The sequence below is a fragment of the Pseudophryne corroboree genome, chromosome 3 (genome assembly GCF_028390025.1).
Source record: "Pseudophryne corroboree isolate aPseCor3 chromosome 3, aPseCor3.hap2, whole genome shotgun sequence".
NCBI classification, from domain to species: domain Eukaryota; kingdom Metazoa; phylum Chordata; class Amphibia; order Anura; family Myobatrachidae; genus Pseudophryne; species Pseudophryne corroboree.
In genome coordinates this window covers 592,131,828-592,151,310 of record NC_086446.1, presented here as the reverse complement: position 1 = coordinate 592,151,310, position 19,483 = coordinate 592,131,828, and the positions used below count along the sequence as shown (strand labels likewise).

Genomic DNA, 19,483 nt, shown 5'->3' with positions numbered 1-19,483 from the left:
CTCACCACTACAATCCATTTTGAATGCAGCTGCGAGGCTAATCTTCCTCGCTAGATGTTCATCATCTGCAGATCCGCTCTGTCAGTCCCTTATTGGTTACCTGTATTCTACCGTATTAAATATAAAATACTTTTACATACATACAAGGCTATTAACCAAACTGCACCAACATACATCTCTTCACTCATCTCAAGATATCTTCCTAACCGACCTCTTCGCTCTGCACAAGATCTACGTCTCTCATCCACATGTATTACTCGTTCCCACTCAAAATGACAGTACTTTATCCGGGCTTCACCCACTCTGTGGAATGCCCTCCCATGCACAATAAGACTCACCTCTAGTCTCTAAACCTTTAAAAGTTCCCTGAAAACTCACCTCTTCAGGCAAGCCTTTCAAATTCCAGACCCACCCACATAACCTTCAGTGCTTCTTTATCTAATTACATTCTCTCTGTACAGTACACATAACCTCACATATATTTTGTCTTTCTTTACTCTCACACCCTCCTGACCCTTTGCCAACATTGCTGGGTGATCACATCATAGAACCTAGCAATCTGGTGGACCATTATGCAATAGATAGCATCTATCGTGGTGTATCAATGTCTATTTCCCTATAGATTGTAAGCTTGCGAGCAGGGCCTTCCTACCTCTATGTCTGTCTGTTTTGACCCAGTTTTGTTCTATTACTGTTGTTCTAATTGTAAAGCGCAACAGAATATGCTGCGCTATATAAGGAACTGTTAATAAATAAACAAGCAAACACTCTTTGTTGACAGTCACACCTTGTTTCTATTTTACTATTAAACTCTTCAGTGCTAAGGATGAATGGGACTCATTCTCAACATATACATCAAAAGTGCAAAATATGATTCACACTTGACTTTAGCATTGAAGGACTACAGGAATGGAAGAACTTGCCTAAAAGTCCCACACTACTAGTTTCTGCCATTGGGAGCCAGGAAAGGGGTTGGGTGTGACAACTTAAGTTTGTCTCCTCCCGCCCGCCCTCAATACTAAAAATAACACCCTGAGAGCAAGGGAAAAAAATTGTCTACCAAAATGAAAATATGTGATTCTTCTGACTATAGGGGGCTGTTCATGAAGCAGTGGAATGTGTGGAGAAGTGTGCCAGTGGAGAAGCTGCCTATGACAACCAATCTGCATTGAAGTAACATTTATCATTTGCATTTTATAACATTATACTGAGCAGCTGATTGGTTGCCATGGGCACTTTTCCACTCTTTTCACTGCTTCATGAATAGACCCCTATGTGAGTATTATTTGTGCTGAATTCAAAAATATCTGCGCAATTTCTCTATCATGTAAGGTTTTTGAGTAACATGCAATTTATTATATATATATATATATATAATTAAAATCTGATCAAAAAGACAAATGTGTAGTCTAAAAAAGTAAGTTTGACTTTCCTGTTTTTAGTTTTAATCAGGCATAAACACCCACCTTTCCAACTATGTGAGGCCTGGTTTGGTAAATACAGTGTCTAGAAATATTGTCTTAAGAACATATTTTTCAAATAGAGATACACCCCCGATGAAGTCTCTTTGTAAGACGAAACGCGTTGGATATTCTATTATGTTATGATGTAACCTCCAATCTGCATTATTGGAAGGAGGATATCACGAAAGAAACAATCTACATCTATGAGAAATTAAAACTCCAATATTGTATAGGAGGCTGTTATTTCTTAAATGTATCTATGTGATTAAGGGTATGGTTGTCATTTTAGTAACTTTTTAATAAAAAATTTGTATATTGGAACTCACTGTCTATTTTATGCCTTTAGTGAGGTATATTAATGCGTACCATTGATAAATAGGGGCTAGAATTGTACTCCCTCTAGGGCGCCAATTCCACTATTGTGTGTGTGTGTGTGTGTGTATATATATATATATATATATATATATATATATATACACATACAAATACCACAACAGAGGAGGCACTCCCGGACTCAGTCTTTAGTGAAACAAATCCGTGCTTTACTTCAACGTTTCGGGGTGCTTCCCCCGTCATCAGGACACACATGTGTGTCCTGATCGGGGGGAAGCACCCCAAAACATTGAAGTAAAGCACGGATTTGTTTCACTAAAGACTGAGTCCGGGAGTGCCTCCTCTGTTGTTGTATTTATGATAGGGGGTTTGCTGGTCCTTAGGAGTGCACCCTAGCAAGTTATTCATTGCTGACATAGGAGTGCCGGCTTGTGGATTGTGTTGTATGAATATATATATATATTCCATAGACAAAAAACCTTACGGTTTCACATGTCCCATTAAGGCTTCTTAGACATGATCGAAATTTCAGAAACCTGTTGTAACTCTTCCACTCAAACTCCAAAAAGAAAAATGAAATTCCGATCATTAAGGCTGACGCCTTAATGGACGTGTTCCTTGCGCAATACAGATATGGTATGCCATCACAGCCTGTGGGTAAGTGCAGATTCAGCACTCTCACAGAGTGAGATTGCTGTCACTCACACAATGGTGGAGCTGCTAATTCACAGATTTGTGTGCTCATTGGAATACACACATGGGCCAGTATTTACTAAAAATCCGAGTTTTGCCGACTTGTGTTTTTTTTTCTAAGTCCCAATCCGGGAATTCACTAAGCAGAAAACTCGGCAGTGTCTGGTCTATTCGTAATGGTTTGATTGGCAAAGTTCTGAAATACGAATGAATAGACCATCGGTCAAACGCGGCTGTTATTTCATACAAAACGGGCATTCACTATTCATTCGTATTTGGGTGTTAGTCTCTGAGTGCTCAAGTGCGGGTCTATTTTTTTTCCGATTCATTAAAAAAAAATCAGCAAAAAAATAGACCTGCTTTTTCCAGTCGAGTTTGGATAACCATGCACGGATCAGTGAGATCTGTGCATGGTTATCTATGGGAAAGGGTCTGTTTAGTGTAAAAACAAAAAAAAAATTGCGTGGGGTCCCCCCTCCTAAGCATAACCAGCCTCGGGCTCTTTGAGCCGGTCCTGGTTGAAAAAATATGGGGGGAAAAATGACAGGGGTTCCCCCATATTTCATCAACCAGCACCGGGCTCTGCGCCTGGTCCTGGTTCCAAAAATATGGGGGACAAAAAGCGTAGGGGTCCCCCGTATTTTTTAAACCAGCACCGGGCTCCACTAGCCAGGTACATAATGCCACAGCGGGGGGACACTTTTATAGTTGTCTCTGCGGCCCTGGCATTACATACCCAACTAGTCACCCCTGGCCGGGGTACCCTGGAGGAGTGGGAACCCCTTAAATCAAGGGGTCCCCCCTCCAGCCACCCAAGGGCCAGGGGTGAAGCCCGAGGCTGTCCCCCCCATCCAAGGGCGGCGGATGGGGGGCTGATAGCCAAGTGTTAAAAATGTGAATATTGTTTTTAGTAGCAGTACTACAAGTCCCAGCAAGCCTCCTCCGCAAGCTGGTACTTGGAGAACCACAAGTACCAGCATGCAGTGGAAAACCAGGCCTGCTGGTACCTGTAGTACCACTACTAAAAAAATACCCAACAAAACACAGGACACACACACCGTGAAAGTATAACTTTATTACATACATGCACACCTCCATACATACATACATACATACTTACCTATGTTCCCACGAGGCTCGGTCGTCTTCTCCCTGAAGAATCCTTGGGGTACCTGTGAAAAAAATTATACTCACATAATCCAGTGTAGATTCTGTCCTTTGTATAATCCACGTACTTGGCAAAACAAAAAAACGGAAACCCGACCACGCACTGAAAGGGGTCCCATGTTTACACATGGGACCCCTTTCCCCGACTGCCAGGACCCCCCCTGAATCCTGCCAAAGAGGGTCCCTTCAGCCAATCAGGGAGCGCCACGTCGTGGCACTCTCCTGATTGGCTGTGTGCTCCTGTAGTGTCTGTGAGGCAGCACACGGCAGAGATACAATGTAGCGCCTATGCGCTCCATTGTAGCCAATGGTGGGAACTTTGCGGTCAGCGGTGAGGTTACTTTCGGTCAACCGCTGACCGCAAAGTTCCCACCATTGGCTACAATGGAGCGCATAGGCGCTACATTGTATCTCTGCCGTGTGCTGCCTCACAGACACTACAGGAGCACACAGCCAATCAGGAGAGTGCCACGACGTGGCGCTCCCTGATTGGCTGAAGGGACCCTCTTTGACAGGAGTCAGGGGGGGTCCTGGCAGTCGGGGAAAGGGGTCCCATGTGTAAACATGGGACCCCTTTCAGTGCGTGGTCGGGTTTCCGTTTTTTTGTTTTGCCAAGTACGTGGATTATACAAAGGACAGAATCTACACTGGATTATGTGAGTATAATTTTTTTCACAGGTACCCCAAGGATTCATCAGGGAGAAGACGACCGAGCCTCGTGGAAACATAGGTAAGTATGTATGTATGTATGGAGGTGTGCATGTATGTAATAAAGTTATACTTTCACGGTGTCTGTGTCCTGTGTTTTGTTGGGTATTTTTTTAGTAGTAGTACTACAGGTACCAGCGGGCCCGGTTTTCCACCGCATGCTGGTACTTGTGGTTCTCCAAGTACCAGCTTGCGGAGGAGGCTTGCTGGGACTTGTAGTACTGCTACTAAAAACAATATTCACATTTTTAACACTTGGCTATCAGCCCCCCATCCGCCGCCCTTGGATGGGGGGGACAGCCTCGGGCTTCACCCCTGGCCCTTGGGTGGCTGGAGGGGGGGACCCCTTGATTTAAGGGGTTCCCACTCCTCCAGGGTACCCCGGCCAGGGGTGACTAGTTGGGTATGTAATGCCAGGGCCGCAGGGACCACTATAAAAGTGTCCCCCGGCTGTGGCATTATGTACCTGGCTAGTGGAGCCCGGTGCTGGTTTCAAAAATATGGGACCCCTACGCTTTTTGTCCCCTGTATTTTTGAAACCAGGACCAGGCGCAGAGCCCGGTGCTGGTTGATGAAATATGGGGGAACCCCTGTCATTTTTCCCCCCATATTTTTTCAACCAGGACCGGCTCAAAGAGCCCAAGGCTGGTTGTGCTTAGGAGGGGGGACCCCACGCAATTTTTTTCAGAATTTTAAAGACTTTAAAAACCTTTTTAAGGTACACAATGAAGCCCTGCACGGATCTCACAGATCCGGTCGGGATTCCTTGTGTTTTGTCAGGCAGTGCTTTACTCATCACTCCCGTAAAACACTGCCTGATATTGCGAATCACATCGACATCGGAAAAAACAAATGTGCAAAACTCGGCAGCTTAGTGAATGATCGTATCAGGATTCAAAAAGTTGCAGTAAAATGCACCCAATACCATTCGAGTTCAAACACCCTTCAAAACGGCCAAAACACGAATCTTTGTAAATATACCCCATGCAGTCGATGCAACTGAAGGTCTGAGCAGTTATGTGGTGCTCCCATCCCACACAGTGCCCACAACCATCCCATTTGGTCACCACAACAATCCCACCTTGTTACAACAGCCTTCTCACTCCGTACATCCATCTAATTTAGTATACACATTTCGCTCCCTCAAACATCTTGGTTAATTGCTAAAACTATAATACCCCATCTACGGTCTATGCATCTACACTTACTTCCCCTATACACCCCCATGCTGCTCTGTTTTCCCCAATCCCTACTGCTGTGTTCTCCCATCTGTGCTAGTCTGTACTAACTTATCTGCACCATCTGTCTTTCCCCACCTGTGCCTTGTCTGTACCACCGTTTCCTTCTCTCTGTGCTGCTCAGTGTTTCCCTCTTCAACGTCACTCTGCCTCCTCCAATACATGGCACACTGTCTTCTCTCCCATCTGCACCAGCTTTCTACCCATCCATGCCAGTGTTTTCAACCCATCTGCTTCGTTGCCCTCATCCGCACCACTTTGTCTCTCTTCCCATACTTGCTGCTTAATCTACCCCCTATCCAAACCACTCTTACCCCATTCATGTAGCTGACATCCTGAATGTAAATATTGTGGGTCACTATTAGGGGGGGGGGGGTTGCCCTATCCAACCCACCCAAGGATTAGGCCTAGCTGCCTCGCCCCAAGGGAAGGTAAAAATACTTATCCCCTCCGATGTTGGGACTGTATTCCCTTCATCCATGCTGCTCTGCCTTCCTCATCCGTGCTGTTTCTTTCCATCTGTACTGCTCTTACCCCTCCCACATCTGTGCTGCTCTATCCCCCTCATCCACACGGCACTGTCCACCCATCCACACAGCTCTGTCTCCCCACCATCTGTCCCACTGTCTTTCCCCCATCTGTGCCACTGTCTTTCTCCCATCTGTTGCACTCTGTCTGACCTCCCCCCATCTGTGGGGGTAATTCAGAGTTGATCGTAGATGTGCTAAATTTAGCACATCTGTGATCATTTACTCTAACATGCGGGGGGACGACCAGCACAGGGCTAATTTGCCCCACATGTCAGGCCCTGCCCCCCCCCATGGGTAGCAGCTCCTGCGCTCTTGGCAGGGGGATAGCCGCAGCAGCCTGCCCCCCCCCCCAATGGTCCATAAACGCCTCCGTTGTGCTGACCATGCCCCGCCAATGGCGTTCTAACGCCGTTGGTACGCCCCCCTCCTTCCCCGCAACTGCCTCTGCCTGTCGATCAGGCAGGGCGATCGCAGCCAGTGAGATGCTGATAGCATCTCTCTGGGCTCTCAGAGTACACACGCACAGTGCAGCCATTGCGCGTGCGCACCCCACAAACTAATTCAGACTGCAATCGCTGCTGCTGCAGTCTGAGTTATCCCGTGTTTCATTGTCCCCCCCATCAGTGCTGCTTAGTCTTCCCTCTATCCACACACTTTTGTTTCTCCATCCACACTGCTCTGTCTCCTCCCTCTAATCAACAACACTCTTACCTCATCCGAGCAGCTTTGTCTTCCGCTCAGACCTTCAGTTGCATAGACTGCATGTGTGTGTAACACTACTTTGGAATATTATTATAAATGGATTACAATAGTAGTGCCTCCACCCAAGCTTTATATCAATGTATATAGGCTTGCTTGGGTAAGCCCAATGAATACCTTTATGAAATATGGATTCAATTATATACAATTTACATTCATTTACCTGTTTTCTCTTATAGTATCCAAGTCTCCTTTCAACTTGCTACCAGGAACCGGATGAATGGTAAGTAGATAAAATTTATAGTATAACTTTAATCAACATCGTTTAATACTTTCACAAGGACATTGAGTATTATATATAATAAGACTAGATTTTTCAATTAATCACCTAAATAAATGTATTTATTACATCTCAAATTGTATACATTTAAAAACTAAGAGTGACCCGGGTACTCTGAAGTTAATGATGAGCTCGTTGGGGCCCTTAATGTTAATGAGTGTGGCTATCGTGAGGAACTGGATTGGTATCACATACCTTCCCTAAAATCTTTGTAATAGTCGTATATTCCCCTGTTCCTCCTTATGTTCCAATCCTCTGTGAATATTTCTCATTCAGTATTAATACCGTCCCTCAATTCCACTATGTTTATAATCCATATATGGGTTTAGGATAGCTGCAATGAATATTAAAGTCTCAATCTTCAGCTATTTTCCCCAATCCAGGTTAGATTAAGAGAAATGTTAAACTGTGTATACTCAAGTAATACTCCCGGGTATATTGGGTCTCAATTTGGTAGTAGAATAGCCTGTCGTTATTCTTGTTAGTAATAACTCAGAATTTCAAAGCAGTCCCCTCTCTTTATTGTCTTTAGTTATTTCTGAATTACTGATATGGTGCTTGTTCTATAGGGTTAATTAGCCCATGAGTATATGAAACAGTCCTGACTCAACACTGCACTATGTTTCTTTTATGTTTTAACCATAGAGAATGTGTTATAGTCTATACTTCTTCTTATAGCTTCTTCTGTATTTTAGTTTGTATCTTATACAGAGTTCCCACTAGAGGGAGCCTGTGATCCATCCATATACTTCTAGTTAGTATACTGCCATGGGAGGAAATGCTATTGGAGTGAGGTGTGAGTGATAGGTGTATGCTGCAATCCCACCTCGTCTAATGCGTAGTCACTCCCCCGACTCCTCCTCTTGTGTTATGCTGCCTCTCCAGGTCCTTCCTTCGGCCGCTGTCTCGGAGCTCTATCCCTCTCTGCCGTCGGCCCCTCTCACTTGACGCACTTTACTAATGGCAGCCGTCACACCGGGCTCTGCACTGATGGCCGGGCAATCAGGGGTGAGTACTTACACTCCGGCATATGGGGCTGTCTCCGCACTCTGGCGCCTTGCACTGCCTCTGTACTCTCCGGTCTGCTCCTTATTGTATTCGCGGCTAGGGTCCCTGCGTGTCCCGGTCTCCTCCGGTGCTACTGCTCAGTCTCATCTCTCCTCCGCAAGTGAAGTCGGTTGGTCTCCTGACCCTTTCAACGGCTAACTGCCTCCTCACTGCTTTGTGCTCGCGGTATCTCTCTCTTCTGCACGAGGGGTTTCTAGCATGTTCTCTCCCCGCGAGTCTCATCTTAAAAGCCTTTTCTCAGTCCTTGCTATAATTTAATAGTACTTCTATATATTTATATTATATACACATCCATTTTCACCAGTTCAAGCTACATGTACCTATTAATATTATATATAGATATCATATATACATCTATTTATTACAATTTTTATACATACTTTATTATTAATTAACCAGTGGGTTACACTCTCCCCCTGGTGATTCCATTTAACTCAAACCATGGGATCACCAACATATATATCTCAGGTATATTATTAGAAATAAGGCCAGTAAGATTCAATATTATAATGAGTGATTACTCTGGGGATAATCTCTGGAGTCCCCAACTGGTCATAAGTAATCATGAGAGGGGGTTGTCTATTTCTTTTAGGTCTATTTATATTACTCATTTCCCCTCCATCAGTACTACATAACGGATAATCTCCTAACTCTCCCAGAATATCATTACTGTCTTCATTTAATAGATTCCAATCTTCTCCTGAAGAATCATTAAAATTAATTTCCGGACCAACATGGGATAGAGAGCCAGCCTGTTGATTATCAATAGTCTGTTTGGGTCCAGTCTCTTTTTCAAAGATTTCTACTTGTTCCTTATAGTAACATCCCTGGCCTTCCTCTGCTTCCACATTATTTTCATTATCATCCAACTCTTTTCTCTCTTTAGATCGATTTTCCATCCTCCCTCTAGGGTTTATGTCTGTACCTTCATTCATTTCTTCCTCCTCTCCCAGTCGAACTTCCCTACCTATATGAAGTAGGTTCTGTCTGTGATGAGTTAATATCGCTCCTTTCCCATTTTCAGATTGTATTCGGTATACTGGTAGGTCTTTCAGTTTTTCCATTATGATATAGGGTTCTCCCCTCCATCTGTTGGCAATTTTGAATTTTTTTGGCATCCCCAATTGCCTCAGCAATACCCTGTCTCCGGGGAATAACACCTGGTCTCGCACCTTCCGATCGTAATAGACCTCATTCTTTTCTCCGCTCTGGCGAGCCACCCGTTCTGCTAATTGATAGGCCATAGCCAATTCTTCCCTCAATTTTTCAACATATTTCACATGAGATTTATAGGAACTTTCACCGGACGAGACTCCTAGACTTACATCTATCGGTAGCTTAGCCTCTCTCTCAAACATCAGATAATAAGGTGAGTATCCAGTAGCCTCATTCTGTGTGCAGTTATAAGCATGTATCAGCTGGTCAATATAACGTCTCCAATGATGTTTGTTCAACGGACTCAGGGTTCCCAACATATTCAGTAGTGTTCTATTGAAGCGTTCCGGTTGTGGGTCACCTTGGGGATGATATGGCGTAGTCCTAGATTTTTGAATTCCACACATCTTACAAAGTTCTTTGATCAGGTTACTCTCAAATTCTCTACCTTGATCTGAGTGTAATCGATTTGGAAGCCCATAATGAATAAAGAATTTGCTCCATAGGGTGTTTGCTACTGTGGACGCCTTCTTATTTGGTGTTATGTAAGCTTGTGCATATCTTGTAAAATGGTCGGTTATTACTAAAATATTACACTTTTTTCCTTGATCTATTTCCAGGGTTAGAAAGTCCATGCATACTAAATCCAAAGGACCATTGCTTTTAATGTTTACTAAAGGGGCTACTCGATAAGGTAAGGTTTTCCTTAATATACATTTTCCACAATTTTTACAATACTGTTCTACTTCTTTGGATAGATTTGGCCAATAAAATCTATCAGTTACTAGCTTTAAAGTCTTTTCAAATCCCAAGTGTCCATGTTGATCATGTAAAGCTTGCAGGCTTTTAATACGGTGTTTTCTGGGCAATACAAGTTGATACCTTTTTCTACCATCTGGTAGTTGAGTGCATCGGTAGAGTATACCCCTTCTCATAACCAAGTTTTTCATTTGTTTCTTTAAAAGCTGGATTTCTAAAGCCCACTCAGCTGTCATCTGGCCAGCTTTCTTAGTTACGGCTCCTGGCATCACCCATTTTATACATGGATCCTGTAGTTGCTCTCTCCTAAGCTGATATGTCTTTACTCTTGGCAGATCTTCCAACTCCATCTGGCTAATCCAACAATAAGAGAACGGTAGGGCCTCCGAGGTTGCACCCAGTGTGCTTACTGCTTCACTTACTGTCATACTAATTGCTCTCATACTATGGCATACTCCTTGGACCTCTCCAGCGGGTATTTCGATCCACTCCTCATTTTCTGTTTCTCCCGCTAATTGCCCGGGTATTCTAGAGAGCGAGTCGGCATCCACATGACTTATTCCAGGTCGATATTTCAAGGAGAAATCATAGAGCGCCAGTGCTGCTAACCAACGGTGCCCTGTTGCATCCAATTTGGCGGTGGTCTGTACATAAGTCAATGGGTTATTGTCAGTATGTATTTCAAATTTCACTCCATACAAATAATCGTGGAACTTATCCACTACACACCACTTTAATGCTAGGAATTTTAATTTATGGGTTGGGTATCTCTTCTCACTCTCTGATACACCTCTACTAGCAAAAGATACTGGTCTTAGCCCATCAGGATGTTGTTGATATAACACTACCCCCAGTCCACTCGTAGACGCGTCTATATGTAATACATAGGGTAGACTGGGGTCAGCATATGCTAACACAGGTGCATGCGTCAGACTTTCTTTCAACATTATAAATGCCTTTTCACACTCGTTATTCCATCGCTCCCCAAATGGATCATTGGACTGATAATAATTTCCCTTCAGTGTAGATTTTAGAGTTTTTCCTTTCCTTACATTGGGGTATCCTTTAGTCAGGTCGGTTAAAGGTTTTGCCCGAGCAGAGTAATTCGGTACAAAGCGACGGTAGTATCCGCAAAATCCCAGGAAAGATCGTAATTCCTTCAGTTTAGTAGGTCGAGGCCAGTTCATCACGGCTTGTACTTTTTCTGGATCTGTCGACACTCCATATCTGCTGACGATATGTCCTAGGTATTTAACCTTTGACTGACATAAATGACATTTGTCTACTGACAGTTTCAGACCTCCTTTCAGCAATCTATCTAGGACTTTGAAAAGACGACGATTATGTTCTTGGAGAGTAGAGCCAAATGCTATAATGTCGTCTAAGTATACTATCACTTCCCGATAGTTCATATCTCCTATTATCTTTTCCATGGCACGTTGGAAGGTAGCTGGTGCCCCCTTCACCCCTTGGGGCATTTGTAGGAACTCGAAGAATCCAAGTGGGCATATAAAGGCCGTTTTTTCTCTGTCCTCAGGCCGCATTGGTATTTGATAATACCCATTTCTCAAATCTAATACAGGTTGAGTCTCCCTTATCCAAAATGCTTGGGACCAGAGGTATTTTGGATATCGGATTTTTCCGTATTTTGGAATAATTGCAAACCATAATGAGATATCATGGTGATGGGACCCAAGTCTAAGCACAGAATACATTTATGTTTCATATACACCTTATACACACAGCCTGAAGGTCATTTTAACCAATATTTTTTACAAATTTGTGCATTAAACAAAGTGTGTCTATATTCACACAATTAATTTATGTTTCATATACACCTTATACACACAGCCTGAAGGTAATTTAATACAATATTTTTAATAACTTGTGTTTTAAAATAAGTGTGTGTACATTGAGTCATCAAAAAACAAAGGTTTCACTATCTCACTCTCACTCTAAAAAGTCTGTATTTCGGAATATTCCGTATTTCGGAATATTTGGATATGGGATACTCAACCTGTACTGAAAACAACACACTCCCTTGTAGGCAATCCAAGGCCTCATCTATTCTAGGCACCGTGTATTGATCGGTCACCGTTCGATGATTTAGGGTCCGATAGTCAATGCACATTCTGATGTTTCCATTTTTCTTGCGTGCGATCACAATCGGGGAGGCGTACGGACTCTTGGATTCCATAATTACTTGGTTTTCCAATAAACCTTTCAGATGTTTCCTAACGTCTTCAAAGTCCGCGGGAGCTATTCTCCGAGAACGTTCTCGAAAGGGGGTATCATCCGTGAGTCGGATACAATGTTCCATCCCTCTTGCTCTTCCTAAATCCCACTCCCCAGTGGAGAAAACCTGCCCTCGGGATTCCAATTCTGCGATTAACAGCAACCTTCTGGACTATTTCAGATACCACTTCACATGAATTAACCTGCACCCCAGTCCTATTCTCCTCTTTTTCCAACCATTCTATAAGAAGGGAGTAAATCCTGGTGTTGGTTCCTATGATCATATGGGGCTCACCACCCTTACTCTCCGGGACTTCTGGACATACCAGTGCTATTAGGGGTATTTGCAGCTTCTCTTCCCTTTTCTCTTGATAAATTTCTAGACTAGCTATTATACATCCTAAATATGGATATTTCTCCACACTCAATCCCCATATCACTAGTCCAGCTAACGGCAGTAGGGGTACATCAGAGAGGTGTTTCTTATACCAGTCTTCGAATATAATTGATACTTGAGAGCCACTATCGACAAGTACCTTACAGTGGTGTCCGTTGATTGTAGCAGCCATTACTGGAGCTGGTCCCATCAACCCCTCAGGCAGGACTCCATTCCACCATGTACTCCCCATTGCGCAGCGACCAACCTCTAGGAGACCTGTGGGGGATTCACAGGCCTCCCTTGTCCGTTTCCCCGATCTTGGTCTTCACCATCGGTGTTCAGAGAGGGAGTAACATACCTCCGAGGCGAGTTCCGATTCAGGTTACACTCAAAGGCTCGATGGCCAATTCTCCCACACCTAAAACAGCCCCTGCTATTGAAAGTGCCCCTTCTTCCCCCACCCCGTGTTGAATCACTAGATGGAGTACTCTGGGAAAGGTTATTGGTACTTTGATTTTCAAATGAATTGCTCTATTCTTTTGTTCTGTTCTTCCATTAATTTTAATATTTTCTCCTCTAATGGGGAAGTCTCAGTCACGGTTTGTACTACCTTAACCTTTTTTACCGTCTTTTCCCTCATCTCAATCAGTACTTCTTCTTGTTTGATTTCTTTTAATATCTCGTTAAATCCGGGTGGTGGTTCCTTTTTCTCAGAACACCTCAACTTCTGTGCTACAGGATCAGTTGTTAAAGCACCCCGTAATACCTGTCTCATGCGACTTTTATCTACTTCATCTCGAGTGATCCCTTTTTTCTCCACTATCTTATACAGTAGTTTATCTATTCTTATAACATAAGCGCTCAGTTTCTCACTAGGCTCTTGAAACGTGTGGTGTAATCTGGATAACATATCCCCTACATCTTCCATAGTACCATACGCATAATCCAAGGCCTCGAGGTAGGTCTCCAGATTGGCATTTGGTTTACTTCTCCTGGCTGCTTGTATTATTCCCATGGCTGGGCCTCGTAGACTCTCCACCACTCGTTGTCTCTTTATTTTATCAGGACATTGCCATTCCTCTGCTTGTTGAACGGCGGCTTCTTTCCATGATTCATACGGTTCTTCTCCGGTGGGTATGGGTACAATACCAGAAAAGATCCTCAACCTCCGATAACTCCCTTCATAATGCCATCTCTCAAGTTGGGAGACCACCCTATCTACCATGGTCTCGAATTGTCCACCATTTACTTTTGTAGCAGTGTGTCCATTTCCACTAGCTTCTCCTTTGTCTACTCCCTCTGGTGAGATCACGGCCGAGATGGGTATACTGGTGATATTTTCTTCTCTGAGATTAGAACCAATTATGGACCATCTTCTTCCTGTTTCTTCATCAGCTATTATCATTAATGGTATCAAATTCACGTCCAATTCTTTATCCGTTTCAACCAAGACAGCAATCTTTCTTCCTGCTTCATCATCCCAGTTGTCCACTATATTTGGTCTTATTACTCCGTACAGGGTACTCACTTTTCTTAACACAGTGTCATCCGAAGTTTCCGTTAACTCTCCTCCTACTCCAATACACTTTTGGGGGTTTACCCCCTTCCTCTGACACCAGTGGTAAATATCGTCTCCAGTTAATCCTTCCATTGTTTCTGATTAAAGTAATTTACTAAGACTCACTGGGATCTCAGCAGTGCCTCCATTTATGTAACCCTACTTTGGAATATTATTATAAATGGATTACAATAGTAGTGCCTCCACCCAAGCTTTATATCAATGTATATAGGCTTGCTTGGGTAAGCCCAATGAATACCTTTATGAAATATGGATTCAATTATATACAATTTACATTAATTTACCTGTTTTCTCTTATAGTATCCAAGTCTCCTTTCAACTTGCTACCAGGAACCGGATGAATGGTAAGTAGATAAAATTTATAGTATAACTTTAATCAACATCGTTTAATACTTTCACAAGGACATTGAGTATTATATATAATAAGACTAGATTTTTCAATTAATCACTAAATAATGTATTTATTACATTTAAAAACTAAGAGTGACCCGGGTACTCTGAAGTTAATGATGAGCTCGTTGGGGCCCTTAATGTTAATGAGTGTGGCTATCGTGAGGAACTGGATTGGTATCACATACCTTCCCTAAAATCTTTGTAATAGTCGTATATTCCCCTGTTCTTCCTTATGTTCCAATCCTCTGTGAATATTTCTCATTCAGTATTAATACCGTCCCTCAATTCCACTATGTTTATAATCCATATATGGGTTTAGGATAGCTGCAATGAATATTAAAGTCTCAATCTTCAGCTATTTTCCCCAATCCAGGTTAGATTAAGAGAAATGTTAAACTGTGTATACTCAAGTAATACTCCCGGGTATATTGGGTCTCAATTTGGTAGTAGAATAGCCTGTCGTTATTCTTTTTAGTAATAACTCAGAATTTCAAAGCAGTCCCCTCTCTTTATTGTCTTTAGTTATTTCTGAATTACTGATATGGTGCTTGTTCTCTAGGGTTAATTAGCCCATGAGTATATGAAACAGTCCTGACTCAACACTGCACTATGTTTCTTTTATGTTTTAACCATAGAGAATGTGTTATAGTCTATACTACTTCTTATAGCTTCTTCTGTATTTTAGTTTGTATCTTATACAGAGTTCCCACTAGAGGGAGCCTGTGATCCATCCATATACTTCTAGTTAGTATACTGCCATGGGAGGAAATGCTATTGGAGTGAGGTGTGAGTGATAGGTGTATGCTGCAATCCCACCTCGTCTAATGCGTAGTCACTCCCCCGACTCCTCCTCTTGTGTTATGCTGCCTCTCCAGGTCCTTCCTTCGACCGATGTCTCGGAGCTCTATCCCTCTCTGCCGTCGGCCCCTCTCACTTGACGCACTTTACTAATGGCAGCCGTCACACCGGGCTCTGCACTGATGGCCGGGCAATCAGGGGTGAGTACTTACACTCCGGCATATGGGGCTGTCTCCGCACTCTGGCGCCTTGCACTGCCTCCGGTCTGCTCCTTATCGTATTCGCGGCTAGGGTCCCTGCGTGTCCCGGTCTCCTCCGGTGCTACTGCTCAGTCTCATCTCTCCTCCGCAAGTGAAGTCGGTTGGTCTCCTGACCCTTCCAACGGCTAACTGCCTCCTCACTGCTTTGTGCTCGCGGTATCTCTCTCTTCTGCACGAGGGGTTTCTAGCATGTTCTCTCCCCGCGAGTCTCATCTTAAAAGCCTTTTCTCAGTCCTTGCTATAATTTAATAGTACTTCTATATATTTATATAAAACATCCATTTTCACCAGTTCAAGCTACATGTACCTATTAATATTATATATAGATATCATATATACATCTATTTATTACAATTTTTATACATACTTTATTATTAATTAACCAGTGGGTTACATGTGTATTCCAATGAGCACACAAATCTGTGAATTAGCAGCTCCACCATTGTGTGAGTGACAGCAATCTCACTCTGTGAGAGTGCTGAATCTGCACTTACCCACAGGCTGTGATGGCATACCATATCTGTATTGCGCAAGGAACACGTCCATTAAGGCGTCAGCCTTAATGATTGGAATTTCATTGCTTTTTGGAGTTTGAGTGGAAGAGTTACAACAGGTTTCTGAAAATTTGATCATGTCTAAGAAGCCTTAATGGGACATGTGAAACCGTAAGGTTTTTTGTCTATGGAATTTCATAGCTTTTTTTTTTCAATTTATTTTTTTAAATTCAGAAATGTAAAAATTTCATTGTAAGAATAAAGATTTGATTTTTTAAATGTTTAATGAAAATGTTCGTATAACGTCACTGTTCTGTGCAAAATGCAAAAATAATTTTATTTACCACACAGAATTGTTATACTTTTAACTTTGGTCAAAATACTTTGCTGCCTTTGCGGATGATGCAGGGAGGGGGTAGGCAGCAGCAGCAGCAGCCTGTGACTGAGGCTGGAGGCATGTGTGAAATGCACATGTACGTGTGAGGTGCCATGTGTGTACGTGTGTGCGTCAGGTGCCGTGCTTATATATATGTGTGTGTGTCAGGTGCTGCATGTATATGTGCGCGTGTGTGTGTCAGGTGCTGCGTGTATATGTGTGCGTGTGTGTGTCAGGTGCTGCGTGTTTATGTGTGTATGTGTCAGGTGCTGCGTGTTTATGTGTGTGTGTGTGTCAGGTGCTACGTGTTTATGTGTGTGTGTGTGTGTGTCAGGTGCTGTGTGTTTATGTGTGTGTGTGTGTCAGGTGCTGCGTGTTTATGTGTGTCAGGTGCTGCATGTTTATGTGTGTGTGTGTCAGGTGCCGTGCGTGTATGTACACGTGTGTGAGTCAGGTGTCGCGCGTGTACGTACACGTGTGTGTGTGTCAGGAGTCGCGGGTGTACATACACGTGTGTGTGTCAGGAGTCACGGGTGTACATACACGTGTGTGTCAGGAGTCACGGGTGTACATACACGTGTGTGTCAGGTGTCGTGGGTGTACGTACACGTGTGTGTGTCAGTTGTTGCGTGTACACGTGTGTGTGTCAGGTGTCATGCGTGTACGTATACATGTGTGTCAAGTGTCGCGCATGTACGGACACATGCATGTCATGTGTCGCGCGAGTACATACACGTGCGTGTGTCAGGTGTTGCGCGTGTACGTACACGTGTGTGTGTGTTTCAGGTGGCGCGCGTGTACGTATACGTGTGTGTGTTTCAGGTGGCGCGCGTGTACGTACACGTGTGTGTGTTTCAGGTGTCGCGCGTGTACGTGCACGTGTGTGTGTTTTAGGTGTCGCGCGTGTACGTGCACGTGTGTGTGTTTCAGGTGTCGCGCGTGTACGTACACGTGTGTGTGTGTCAAGTGTCGCGCGTGTATGCACACGTGTGTGTGTGTGTGTGTGTCAGGTGTTGCGCGTGTACTTACACGTGTGTGTGTCAAGTGTCGCGCGTGTACGTACACGTGTGTGTGTCAGGTGTCGCATATGTACGTACATGTGTGTGTCAGGTGTCGCGCGTGTACGTACACGTGTGTGTCAGGTGTCGCGCGTGTACGTACACGTGTGTGTCAGGTGTCGCGCGTGTACGTACACGTGTGTGTTAGGTGTCGCGCATGTGCGCGTCAGATGTTGCGCATGTACGTACATGTGTGTCATGTGTCAGGTGTCACGCGTGTACGTACTCGTGAGTCTGGTTTCGCACGTGTACATACACTGGTGTGTCCGTCAGGTGTTGCGTGTACACGTGTGTGTGCGCGTCAGGTGTCGCACGTACATGTGTGTGTGCGTCAGGTGTTGTGTGTGTGCATCAGGTGTCGCACATGTACGTACACGTATGTGTCAGTTATGTGAGGTGTCACGTGTTTGTATCAGGTGCCGCGAGTGTATATGTGTGTTAAATGCTACATGCATGTATATGTGTGTGCCAAGTACTGCATGTGTATACCCCTTTTACACCTACGAGCACGGGTCGCAGCCGGGAGCCTGACACGGGAGCTGCCCCCTGCTGCGACCCGTGCTCGGTCCCTTTCCCATTAGCAGTCACAACCCGGCATATGCCGGGTTGGTGACGCTTCTAGCTACACGGCAGGGGCGGCGCAGGGAGATCACATGATCTCCCAGCGCCGCCCATCCATACAGTGTAAACGGGAGCCGTGTCGCATCGACACGGCTCCCGTTTACACTACACCCTACCCGGATCATTCCCGTGTCCTACCCAGGTAAATAGCCGGGTAGGATTCACGGGTCACTTGATCCGGGTTTACCCTTTTCCACTTGCCAAAAACACGGGTAAATGCGCGCCCCCGTGCATTTACCCGTGTTTTTTGAGCTAGTGGAAAAGGGGTATTAGTGTGTCTGATGCTGTGCCTCTATATGTGTGTGTCTGGTGCTGTGTGTGTATGCATCAGTTGCCGCGCGTGTGTGTGTCAGGTGTTGTGCGTGTATATATGTGTGTATAAGGTGTTGCGCGTGTATATGCGTGTGAGTGTCAGGTGCTGCGCGTGCATATGTATGTGTGTCAGGTGCTGCGTGTGTATATGTATGTGTGTCAGGTGCTGTGCGTGTATATGTGTGTGTGTGTGTGTCAGGTGCTGCGCGTGTATACGTGTGTGTCAGGTGGTGCGTGTGTATACGTGTGTGTCAGGTGCTGTGTGAGTGGCAGGTGCTGCGTGTGTATATGTGGTGAGTGGCAGGAGCTGCGCGTGTATATGTGTGTGTGTGTGAGGTGCTGCGAGTGTATATGAGTATGTGTGTCAGGTGCTGTGTGTATATAGGTGTATCAGGGACAGCCTGTCTATTTATGTGTCAGGTGCTGCCTGTCTATGTGTGTGTGTCAGGCGCTGCATGTTTATATTAGTGTGTCAGCTGTTGCGCATGTGTGTGTGTCAGGTGTTGCGTGTGTATATGTGTGTGTCAGGTGTTGCACGTCTACAGTATGTGTGTGTGTGTCAAGTGCAGCGCATGTATGTGTGTGTGTCAGGTGTTGCATGTGTATATGTGTGTGCTAGGTGCTGCGCGTATATATGAGTGTGTGTCAGGTGCTGCGAGTGTATATGTGTGTGTCAGGTACTGCGAGTGTATGTGTGTGTGTTAGGTTCTGTGCGTGTTAAATGCTGTGTGTGTGTGTGTGTGTGTGTGTCAGTTGCTGCATGTGTATATTAGTGTGTATGATGTTGTGCTTGTGTGCATAAGTGAGTCAGGTGCTGCCTGTGTG

At 44.3% G+C, this 19,483-nt stretch overlaps 1 protein-coding gene across 1 annotated transcript; it reads right to left on the bottom strand.

Annotated features, from left to right (window-relative positions):
• Positions 1 to 13,284: 13,284 nt before the first annotated feature.
• Positions 13,285 to 14,418, bottom strand: LOC135057347 (paraneoplastic antigen Ma2 homolog). The gene has a single exon (XM_063963236.1). The coding sequence runs from the start codon at positions 14,416 to 14,418 to the stop codon at positions 13,285 to 13,287; it is 1,134 nt and encodes a 377-aa protein (XP_063819306.1).
• Positions 14,419 to 19,483: the final 5,065 nt, after the last annotated feature.

Coding starts and splice junctions, on each gene's coding strand:
- LOC135057347 (XM_063963236.1), bottom strand. CDS start 14,418: ATGGAAGGATTAACTGGAGACGATATTTACCACTGGTGTCAGAGGAAG.